This window comes from Nannospalax galili, unplaced genomic scaffold (assembly GCF_000622305.1).
Source record: "Nannospalax galili isolate Female #2095 unplaced genomic scaffold, S.galili_v1.0 scaffold1519, whole genome shotgun sequence".
Lineage (NCBI taxonomy): Eukaryota > Metazoa > Chordata > Mammalia > Rodentia > Spalacidae > Nannospalax > Nannospalax galili.
In genome coordinates this window covers 962,600-974,589 of record NW_008342631.1, presented here as the reverse complement: position 1 = coordinate 974,589, position 11,990 = coordinate 962,600, and the positions used below count along the sequence as shown (strand labels likewise).

Below are 11,990 nucleotides of genomic sequence, written 5' to 3'. Positions count from 1 at the left end.
AGTTTCTTTTTCTTGAAACATGGGTCACAATAAGGTAATGAGAATAATAAGTGAATAAGTAATTGCGACGGACCAGCCCAGACCGGGGCAGTTCAGTCCGATGGGAACAGGGTCGTCGAGAGGGTGGACAAGGAGTCGGCGAATGACAAACAGACACAAAGGAGCTTGATGAAAGTCTGAGTGTATTTTTGCAGCTGCAAGGTTTGAAATATATACAGCAAAGATTGCGAAAGTTCATCATCAGCGTGACTGTTCTGTAATTAGTCACCTTCTAAGATTTTCAGTAAAAGTAAAACAATTTTTCCAACCTTCATATATAGCCAAAACACATTTCTCTATCTTATCAACCTGGTACTAGTCAGCAAACTCCTGCTTTATGATACTATGGTTTCTACTACCAGTTTTTATTACGTACTCAGAACTCTGCTTAGTTTTGTGTTTTTCAGGTCAAAACGACCTTAAACCACCAAGTACTTTCAATATCAACTGTGCATGATATTTCATTTTTAACTATTTGATAACATTCCTTGCTTATTTGTAGTGGGCCACCGGGCTTCCAAGTCATTCTTTAACCCCTTAGATGCTAAAAAATCATTTCATGTTAGGGACTTATGAAGCCATCTTTCCCAGCTATTTTTCTAATCTTTAACTACAGTCTGTAGTTGCCTTTTAATGCTCTCTTGTTGATTTTTTTGTCAAAAGACACCAAGGTGGTCTTGATCTTGCCAATTTATCCATGAATTGTAATGAATACCAAGAAACCCTTCTTCTATCTGTATTTACTCATCTATGTCTCTCTTCTAGAAATCTGTTATTCCCTGGACTTTCCAGCATTAATTCTGCTTAACTACTTCTTGCTGCATCTAAAATTGCTTTCATTAATAGTGATGAATCTGGAGGCAAAGTTGCCTTTGGTGATTGAGTTCCTGAGAACTCCTCCTGCATACTAGGATAATAAAAAGATTTCAATAAAGGCAGTGACAGTGGTGTCAAGGACACAGGTGCTTTCTGGGCCCCTGAAAGCCCATGATACAGTGACAGTCAGAAAGATAATAGCAAGTAAAAGCATGCCAAGTACACTGCATGTTTTTTAGCACAGCCAATTCCAAGAGGCAACCTTCCTTGAAGTTCCAGCCTCAACCCACGGAGGATCTCACGCGGGCTTCATTGGAGATGGTGTGACACATATTGTAGAATTATCAATCGATTTACTTTCCAACTATTCTGCTGTGGCAGAAGACATACTTTACCTAATTTTGGGCACAGTATGTGACCTACACTTTGTAGTAAATAGTAGTACATCACCTTTTACTAATATACTTGTCATTTTTACAGAAGTTCCATATTCAAGACAGTCTGCGAGCATGAAGAACTTCAGGATAGAGAAACTTTCACTTGGATAACAAATGCCAATGTGAACATGAAAATTTCTAGTGACCTAACACCATGTGAAAGCAATGTGTGTGGAAAGGTTTCCATGTGTCAATCACCCTTCAATAACCATCATCCCTCTCACTCTCAGTACAAACCATGGGAGTATGAAGGAGTATGGAAACAAGCCCCAGAACTCTAACTCTCTCACAAGCTGTCAAAGACATATGAAAACTCACACTGTGAATGGACCTTCTGAGAAGAAGACATGCTTAAATTATATTGATTTCCAAAGTTTATTGGTAATAGATCAGGAAACACACGGTATAAAAAACCTCTATCAATACAAAGAATATAGAAAGACATCTGCTTATGGCAGTTCACTTTACACATCTGGAGGAACTCAAACTGTAAGAAAGCATTATCACTGTAATATATGTGGGAAACATCTGAGTTCTTCCACTTCTCTTCGAGGCCATGAAAGAATTCATAGTGGTGAAAAACCCTATGAATGTAAACAATGTGGTAAAGACTGTGGACAACACAGTTTCCTTCAAGTACATGAAAAAAGTCTTACTGGAGAGAAAGCCTATGCATGTAAAGAATGTGGTAAGGCTTTTACATTTTCTAGATACTTAGAGTTACATGGAAGAAGACATAGTGGAGAAAAAAACATATGAATGTAAAAAATGTGGTAAAGCCTTTAGATATGAGAGTCGTCTTCAAAGACATGAAAAAATGCATACCGGAGAAAAGCCATATGACTGTAAACAATGTGGTAAAGCCTTTAGATGTCACAGATCTCTTCAGTTACATGAAAAAATTCATACCGGAGAAAAACCATATGAATGTAAACAATGTGGGAAGGCCTTTACAGATCACAGCAATCTTCAAAGACATGAAAAAATTCATACCGGAGAAAAACCCTATGAATGTAGAGAATGTGGTAAGACCTTTAGATATGATAGTGATCTTAGAAGACATGAAAAAACACATACTGGAGAGAAACCCTACGCATGTAGAGAATGTGGTAAAGCTTTTACACGATACAATTATCTTCAAGTACATGAAGAAATTCATACTGATGAGAAACCATATGAATGTAAACAATGTGGTAAAGCCTTTACAAGATACAGTCACCTTCAAGTACATGGAAAAATTCATACCAGAGAAAAAACACATGAATGTAAAGAATGTGGTAAAGTCTTGAGATGTCACAGTCATCCTAAAATCCATGAAAGAACAATACTGGAGAGAAACCTTATGCATGTAAAGAATGTAGTAAAGCCTTTAGATGTAATAGTCATCTTCAAAGACATGAAAAAACTCATACTGGAGAGAAACCCTATGCATGTAAACAATGTGGGAAGGCCTTTAGATATAACAGTTACCTTCAGTTCCATGAAAAACTTCATACTGGAGAAAAAGCATATGAATGTAAACAATGTGGTAAAGCCTTCAGAAGTAGCAGTCACCTTTGTGTACGTGAAAAAATTCATACTGGAGAGAAACCCTATGCATGTAAACAATGTGGTAAAACCTTTATATGTAATAGCAATCTTCAAAGACATGAGAAAACACATACTGGAGAGAAACTCTACACATGTAAACAATGTGGTAAGGCTTTTACATCTTCTAGATCCTTACGGTTACTTGAGAGAAGACATACTGGAGAGAAGCTGTATGCATGCAGAGAATGTGGTAAATAAAGCTTTTACATGATACAGTTACCTTCAACTACATGCAAAAATTCACACGGGAGAGAAACCATACAAATGTAAACAATGTAGTAAAGCCTTTAAAAGATACAGTCATCTTCAAGTACATGAAAAAATTCATACTGGATCAAAACCATATGCATGTAAACAATGTGGTAAGGCATTTAGATGTAATGGTGATCTCCAAGGACGTGAGAAAACATATACTGGAGAAAAAACCTATGCATGTAAAGCATGTGATAAAGCCTTTATACACTAGAGTTACTTTCCAATACATGAAAAGCTTCATACTGGAGAACAACCACACAAATAAACAATGTGGTACCGCCTTCAGCTGTCACAGTTTTCTTCAGTTACATGAAAAAATTCATAGTGGAGAGAACCGCAATGAATGTAAACAATGTGGTAAAGACTTCAGATGTCACTGTGATGTTCAAAGACATGAGAAGTTCATAACAAAGCCCTGTGAATAGGAACAGTGTGGAAAAGCCTTTAGAAGTCACAGTCTTCTTTACATGAAGGAATTCATATTTTAGCAAACTTATGAATGCGAACAGGGTGGTAAAACCTTAGATGTCACAGTTACCTTCCTTTATGTGAAAATTCATGTTAGACCAAAGCCCAGTGAGTGAGAGCAATATAAGTCCTACATATTTATCTTAAATTACATGAAAAAATTCATATGAAGACAAACCCTGTCAATGCAAACATTGTGGGGGGTTTTGGGTTTTTGTTTGTTTGTTTGTTTTTCTGACTTTGTCCCTAGTGATTCTTGCAAGTTACCAAAACGGATCACTTTGAATACAAAATATCTTTGGGAGAGAAACAAGTTGGATTTTGGTGATCTTCCAGTAATTTAAATTCAAAAGTAGAAAAATGGAAAAGTGGAAACCTTTACATTTCATAGTTCCTTACAATTACAAGAGGAAATTAATCGTGGCAAAGAACTGTGTGAATGTGAACAATGCCTATAGTTGTTAAGATTTCTAAATTACATGGCAGAGCAGTTTCACACCACAGTGCTCTTTCAATGTCAAATAACTCATTGGAGACAATTCCTAGAAATGTAAAATCCAAGTGTTGTTAATGTTTTATATGAGCTCACTTCAATTATGGATGAGAACTCACTCTCAAACCTCTAAGAATAGACACAACTGGCAAGGATCCAGCTATCGCAGTACCCACAGCAACAGTATTGTGTGAACATTTTCTTCGGGATACCTGAACAAATGTCTACTCACCAGAGATAGGAAATTCATCACACAAAAACGAAATTCTACCAAAGTTCAATGCAAGGATTTGATGGGGGTTGCTTTCAGGAGCATGGACAATCACAGACAGCTGAATCACCAAAAAGCCCATCCAGCCTAAGTGATGACTCATGGAAACAACAATCTGAGATCTCTGCACAACTGGCAGGCAGCTTGGTTAGTTGGGGAATTTCTTCTTTTCACAATTGTTTCCTCCTTCTATAACCTTGTGGAGTGGTCGTGGGAGTCTTGGAAATTACTTTTCAGAACTTGTTTACTTCTTGAGTCTCCTGTCTGCCCTTGAGAAGGACTGCATCAGTTGGGAGGAAATTGATCCACAACAGTCCACCCCTTCCTCTGGCTCTTGATTGTTTTTGTAATCCTTTCAGATCCCTGAGGGTGGAGATTGTGTGGATATAAAAGTCCATCCATGGCTCACATTGGGCCAGTATGACAGAGCGATACAGGCTTTTTCTCAGGATCTTCATCACTGGTTCTGAGTCTTTGTGGTATCCCACCCAACTTGCATGATGGATTGCAGTTGACAATAGCAGTGACCTATTAGGTATGAACTGAAATGTTGAGAATGTGCATCTGTCACTGATAGACATAGGTACTATATGGTGTTTTTGCCATATGTGTGCTTATATGTGTGCTGTCATAACATTTAGATGCATGTTTCATTGTGCCATGAAAACCATATGATTGGCAACTAAATAAAGATGTCTGAGGAAGAAAACAATGTTTCCTGCCTTCATATATCTTCTTTCTGTGGAGAGTGCCCAATCCTGTCACTGCTGCTGTTGCTGCTGCAGTCCTTCAGTGGCAGACTGCAGCTCCACTGACCTTCCAACATGGACTAAATAGTAGTGACTTTAGGAATTTTTCAGATCTTCTCTGCCATACTGGCATTTCTGAGGCACCCAGCTGTGTGGACTGAGCAGCTTCTGGGTTGTCCGCCTCTCAACTCTGCATGTAGACATTGTGGACTATGTAGCACTGTGAGCTTTCATGGCACATGCACCTTCTGTTGCTTCTGTTCCTCTCCAGCATTCTGTATTGCATAGTTTCTGGTAACAGAGTGTGTTGTGGAGAAACAGAATTGAAGGATGGTGATCTTCCATTGGCTGAATTCTTCTGTAGTAGGCACAGTTCTCTGCATTTGATCTGGCGCACCACATATACTGCACCAGAGAAATCAATTTCTTAAAAAAAAACCAAAAATGTTTAAGTGTGTGGGATGGGGGGGCAATTATTATTACTAATTATTTTAGTGTTTTTGAAACACGGTCTCCCTATGGCCCCAGCTGGCCTGGAACTTGCTATATAGGCCAGGCTCACCTCGAACTCAGAGATCCCGCTGCCTCTGCCTCCCAAGTGCTGGGATTATAGGTGTCCACCACCACACTCGGCTCTAAGTGTCTGTTTTAAAGGGACTTAAATTTCAGACAAACTGGTTTAATATTATTCTTACAATAAAAATGTCTTCAGGACAGTTAACATGTTTTGTTTGTGTTTACATACACAATTTTTTAAGAAAAATAAATGTATTAAAACAAGCATGTGAATCAAATCAGAAAAATACATAACAAATATTCATTAAAAATTATTGAATTACAGACTTGGCATGCAATATATTAGCTGAAAACAATTGAAGAATTCATAAAGAATAGCTATTATATTTTCCACACAGTTTTAAATTATATGTGGCCTCAAAAATACAAGAAATAAAATTAACAGTCAAATAAAATATTTCAGAAAATATTTGCTTGTATTGGACAAAAGAACTGACACCTTAATGTTTACAAGTTTTACTAAAATAACTGAGTTATTGTGTGTGCTATCTCATTAACATACCAGGTATTCCACCTATCTATTTAGCATAACTTAAGCTGAACCTGCCTTCATAGGGGTAGTTCTATTACCAGGCAACTGACCAGTGAGATAGGAAAGGTGGGTCCTCCAATGGATAGACTAGGGATTTTATAGTCTTGACCAGTTAAACTTATGGGGCTTTTTGCTACTCTAAAATCCTCCCCCCAAAGAGAGGTAAACCTAAAATCTTTAGGGATTAGATACGAGCTCCCAAATACCTTTGACATTTTTGGCCTTTGGAATGGAGTATGTTGCTAAGAGGCCCAAGGACATTTTCACTTTTAGCCAAGAAACTTGGCAACTTTTCTTTGGGGTCTTTTTACACTAACTGCCTAGCCAATTCCTACCTCCTATTCTTATCACACCACCCTCTACAGAGGTTACCCAGCTTGTGGATGTAGTACCCCTTCAGTGGGTCTATCTAAAAGACTCCAAATTGCATAACTCTTAACTATAGGGAGAAAAGAATGTTCCTGACTGGTGAATAGGAGATGTGAAGGAGAAGTAAAGGCAAGAGTAATTAGCATTACAAGTTCTAGATGGAGAATCAGAAAAAAAGAATGGCAAATTTCAAATGTTCATATCAGTGCATTGGAATTTCTTCATGAGAGCTCCCAAAAGTATCCCTTTATTGGGTTCCACTTCATTTTTCTTTTGTCTGCCAAGGCTGGACTTGAGAATGATGGGCTCAGGATTTATTTTCAGGCACTTTGATATCTGTTGGAGTGGCTAGAATCAGTGTCAGTTCCCTTTCAAAGGCTTCTAGATAGGGGGCGAAAACAAATTTATCCATCGTTCTAGAACAATAGTGGGTTGTCTCCTTTAGCTACAGGTGGGCACTACAGTATTGGAGACCAAGATTTGAAGTCTTACATCTGCAAATTTATCCATCATTTTAGAATAATAGCTGGTTGTCTCCCTTAGCTACAGGTGGACACTACAGTATTGAAGACCAAATTTGAAGTCTTACATTTGAGCAGCACTTTCTGGTTAGGAACAAAATCATCAATGAGAAGTAATTGCCAAATAACCTTTTTATTGACTTAAGCCTAATGTCTGGGAAGTGGGAAGTGTAATCCCTTGAACTCTTAAAGAAATATACTGATCACTTTATGCCCCGGCCCACGGGGTCTGCAACTAGGTACCTGGATTGGGGAGTGGGGCTGAATTGAGGAGTGGGGATGTGGATGGGATGGGGCAAGAGACAAGAGAAATGGAGACAAGACAGGATTCTGATCAAGTCTCATTTATTGAAACACAAGCATGAGTTTAAATAGAGAATGAAAACAAGGGAGCAAGGAGTGGGTAATCACATCAGTCAGAACACAGAGGTCCTGATGTACTCTAACGGAGGAATCTACTGATTAACAGAGAACAGAGCTATTCACCTAAACTAGAGCAATGCCGCGGGCTGCTGGCCCCGGCTGTGAGCCAAGGTTTTGGGCCCAGGCTGCCTGCCAATGTTTTGAGCCAAGGCTGCAGGCAGAATGGAAAGTAGCCAGCTTAGGTCTGTCAGCAGTTTTAAGAAGCAGCTGAGACTCAGTCTACCAACATGCTGAGACGTCTCCCAACATGCTGAGACTCAGGCTCCCAACAACTTTAATCTTTGTTATTCTTTCCTTTTGGGTGTTTAAGACCATACAGTTGACCCAAATAAATCAATTTATTTACTCTAAGGTCATTGGAGGATCTGTTCCTCAGGGATCACATGGGCTTTGGAGGAGCCTGTGGCTCCTTTTTGCTTGACCATGGCTGGCTTCACTTGGAAGCATGGAGGAAATGTTTCCTCTGTGTTGACCCTCCTCTTTGTAGACTGGACACTTGGTTCAGGTCTATATGGTGGGGTCTTCATGGCCTCCCTGAACAAGAGGACAGGTGACTCACCATAGTTACAGGACATTTTGAGGGATGCTGCTCCATAGTCCCCTGAAACTTTTCATCGACCTTGGAGGGCAAGGAGCATAAAATGTCCTTTTAAGTCCTGCTGACCAGGTTAACAGCCTCAAAATATGGCTGCTAAACATCCAAGAAGGTTAGTTTCACCAGTCTAGTACTTTTAATTACCATGTGCTATGTAGATAAAGATTGGTCAAAAACAAAATGTTCTCAGATAAACCTTGATTAGACATATTTTCTTCCTTAAACTAGTTGACTATGACCTGAGAAATTTTAAGATTATGTGTATATTATTTTTGTCTCATCCTTTATATATCATAACAAACCCACACAGATTTTCATCACTTGCTTAGGCTTTCTCATTTTTTTCTATTGTGGAAAACATCTCCATTCCCTTATCCTTTTACCATCTTTTACATTCTCATTTTCTTTTTAATGATTATGAGACATAACATTAATACATTTTCCTTCTGTTGTGGGAATTCTTTTCCTTGGGATACTAAGTAGTGTCTAACTCTTCTAAGGTTCTAGTGTCAAACCAGTGTTTGATTAATGTTTTTCTGGGGAACCAATGAATTTACTTAGTTTACTTACAGAGATGACTGAGGAGTTGTTGAAATGTATGAGTGGCCTGAGGGTATGCACACTGGAAAGCCTTTACCCAGCATGGATCAAGCCATCTGTTCCTAGCCTTCCCTAGATTATATACTTTAGTCCTCCCCATATCCAGGAGAACATGTGTGATTAGGACCAAATTACATACAGTTGGGTGGGAAGTGTGGCTGGATACTCTGGTGAGGGTCCAATGACCCTGCTTACCCATCCTTTAATGAAGAAACACAACCGTCAACAAGCCCAATTGTGACAATGTTCAGCAAGCAGGTTATAATAATGTTAAATTTAAACTCTCATTGTGGAGGTCTGATATTGCCTTCTCAGTCAGATGTAAAATTGCATTGACCTTGCTACATGGCAATAGATTATTGGAATCTCTTGCTTTTTCATGATGCAATCAAGAATCCTACATGAAAGGAGGGTGTAGTGGTGCATGCCTTTAATCCCAACATTCTGGAGGCAGAGGCAGGCAGATCTCTGTGAGTTCAAGGCCAGCCTGGCCCACATAGTGAGTTCCAGGCCAGCTGGGGATACTGGGAGACCCTGTCTCAAAAAAGACAAAAAAAAAAAAAAATCCAAGATGAAAACCAAAACAAAATTTGCAACAGGATTAGGATGTATGATTGAATATTTGCAGTCCAGGGAATTACTAAGTAATCATGAATACCTAGAGCTCAGTAGTACCAGTAAATTTTGGGGTGTCACCATTTTGAATTATGTCATGTGGTTGAATTAAGATGGTAGCAAGGTCACAGAGGTCACCACCAGTTTGAAAATGTTACTGATGAGTCCCGTGTGGAGGCATGAACCTTTAGTCCAAGCATTCAGGAGGCAGAGGCAGGTGGATCTCTGTGAGTTCAAGGCCAGCTTGGTCTACATAGTGAGTTCCAGGCTAGCTGGAAGATAGGGACAGGGAGACTCTGTCTCAATAAAGAGAAAAAAAAAAATTTACTGACCAAGATGGCAACCAAGTCACGTAGCTGTCCCCATATTGATGAGGTCATCAACCAAGATGGAGACCAGGTCATATGGTTGTTTCCCTCTTGGTGAGGTCACCCACAATGATGGCAACCAAGCCACATGGCCACCTTATGAGCACAGCTCCATTGATAAAACAAGCCCATAACCCAGTAGGATGTGAACCCAGTGGGATTCACATATCATAGGTTAAATGTGAATAGCAACCTGTTTTACTTTTAGAAAGCACCCAGACCATTAGACTGTGGAAAAATCTGCTTATTCTGATGAGTTTGGCATCAGAAGTAACTTGGTGCTTCTCTCTCTTTTCAATATCCTTTGTTGTGTGCAATTTTTAATCATAATAGGAAATGGGGAGGTTCTTTTAAGTTCTTTTCCATTTGGTATTCATGATCCCCTTGATATTGATGGGACTCCTTCTAGATTATGGAAATTGTTATTTCATTGACTATAATCTTTTATGCTTTATCTTATATGACTTCTTCTATGCCCATGTTTTGTAAACTTCTTCCATCCGCCATGTCCATAGATCTCATAACTTAGAACAGTATGCAAGGGTCTTTTTTTTTAATTTCCCACATTAATAGAAAAATTCATTCCTTGTAAGTGATATAAATCAGACTAAGTATTCAGGAACATGGTCTTCAGAGGAGAAAAGTAGTTGCAAATACATTAAGGAAGAAACTCCTGGATATCATGAAATCTAGGGGTCTTGGAGAGATGGATCAGTAATAAAAAGCACGGGTTGTTCTTGCAGAGGGTTTGTTTTTGGTCCATAGCACCCACATAGTGGATAGCAACCATCTATAACTCCAGTTCCAGGGGATGTATTGCCCTCTTTTGGCCTCCCTGGGCATTGTAAGAATAGGTGCAGCTGAAAGCAGGTAAAACTCTTATACACAGAAACAAAAATTAAGTTTAAATATTTTAAAAGACCTGAGTCCAGGTGTGGTGGCACATGCCTTTAATTCCAGGACTCAGGAGGCAGAGGCTGGCCTACATAGCTTCAGGTCAGCTGTCACTACAGAGAGACCTGTCTGAAAGATGAAGAGGAGGAGGAGGAGCAAAATATGCATCTAATATTTTTCACACACACACACACACATATATATATATATAATTTACATTTGACATTTATGTAGGGGCACCACACCTAAGTTAAAATAAGGCTTATGTATGGCTGAAATAAACAAAGGCAGCAAATGAGCACTGAAGAAATTCATAGTGTTGCTAGTATCTATCTACATTTAATGTGTGCACGCTTGCCAAGTTGCACTGTGGATGTCTAAGGACAACTTACAGAGGTTGTCGCTCTCCTTCCACCACGTGGGTTCTATAGCTGCAGCTCAAGTTGTGTAGCTTGGCTCCAAGGGCTTTCATCAGGTGAGTCATTTTATTGGCCTGAATCAGCCATTAGAATCATTGAAGATTCACATTCTTTATATTGAGTATATATTTCACCATGTCTACCATTATTTGCACTCCACATAACATTGCACTTGATGTTTGGAATATTTGAAACAATATAATTTATGAAGTTCCTTCTTTTTCATTTGGGAGCTGCTATCATACAAGTGGACTGCTTTAATTTGGGAAAAGATTCGTCTTTAACACATGAATTCTTATCATTTCAAGTGGTGGATCATAATTTGAGTGTTAATAACTTGATATTTTGTCAGATTTTACTTTGGGAAAGAAAATAAGTCACAGTACAAAAGCAATCAGCCATCAGTACACTAGCATTTGGAGCTCCCAGGCCCTCTGCAAAAGCAGCCAGTACTCTTAACCTATGATGCATTTCTACAGCCCCTGTATTTGATGTGTGTGTGTTTGACTGCATGGGTATATGGGCAGCATGTGAGGGCCTGGTGCCAGCAGGCCAAAGGTCACATTGGATTTTCTGGAGATGAAGTTACAGCAGCTTTTGACTGATTATGTGAGTGTGGGGAACTGAAACTGGATTCTCTGGAAGAGCAGTAAACGCTCTTAACTGCTGAGCCATCTCTCTTGTGCTCTTGTGGAATCTACATGACGTTGTGAACGGTGCTATGCTACTTTAAAGTCTGGCTCTGGAAGCGGGGATACTCCCCACTCTGCACCATTTCAGACAGAAGCAAATTAGGCTCAAAGTCTCCTCCGAGACCCACTGTTTGAGGACGCATCCCCCCAAAAGTCTGTGACAGACAGGGAGAACATCAAAACAGTCAAAGTCTAAAAACACCGAGGTCTTGAAAATAGCAAGAAGGCAAATCACTTCCAAGTGAGGTTACTACTTTTTTTTCCCATG

The 11,990-nt window shown here is 39.3% G+C and overlaps 1 protein-coding gene across 1 annotated transcript; it reads left to right on the top strand.

The window, feature by feature from the left end:
- The first annotated feature begins 1,339 nt into the window (after window positions 1–1,339).
- LOC103738617 (zinc finger protein 709-like) lies at window positions 1,340–3,771 on the top strand. Its single transcript, XM_029566222.1, is given in 3 exon segments — window positions 1,340–2,039; window positions 2,041–2,614; window positions 2,617–3,771. Coding segments are annotated over 3 exon segments (1,620 nt in total). The 5' UTR covers window positions 1,340–1,457; the 3' UTR covers window positions 3,081–3,771.
- The last annotated feature ends 8,219 nt before the right edge of the window (window positions 3,772–11,990 follow it).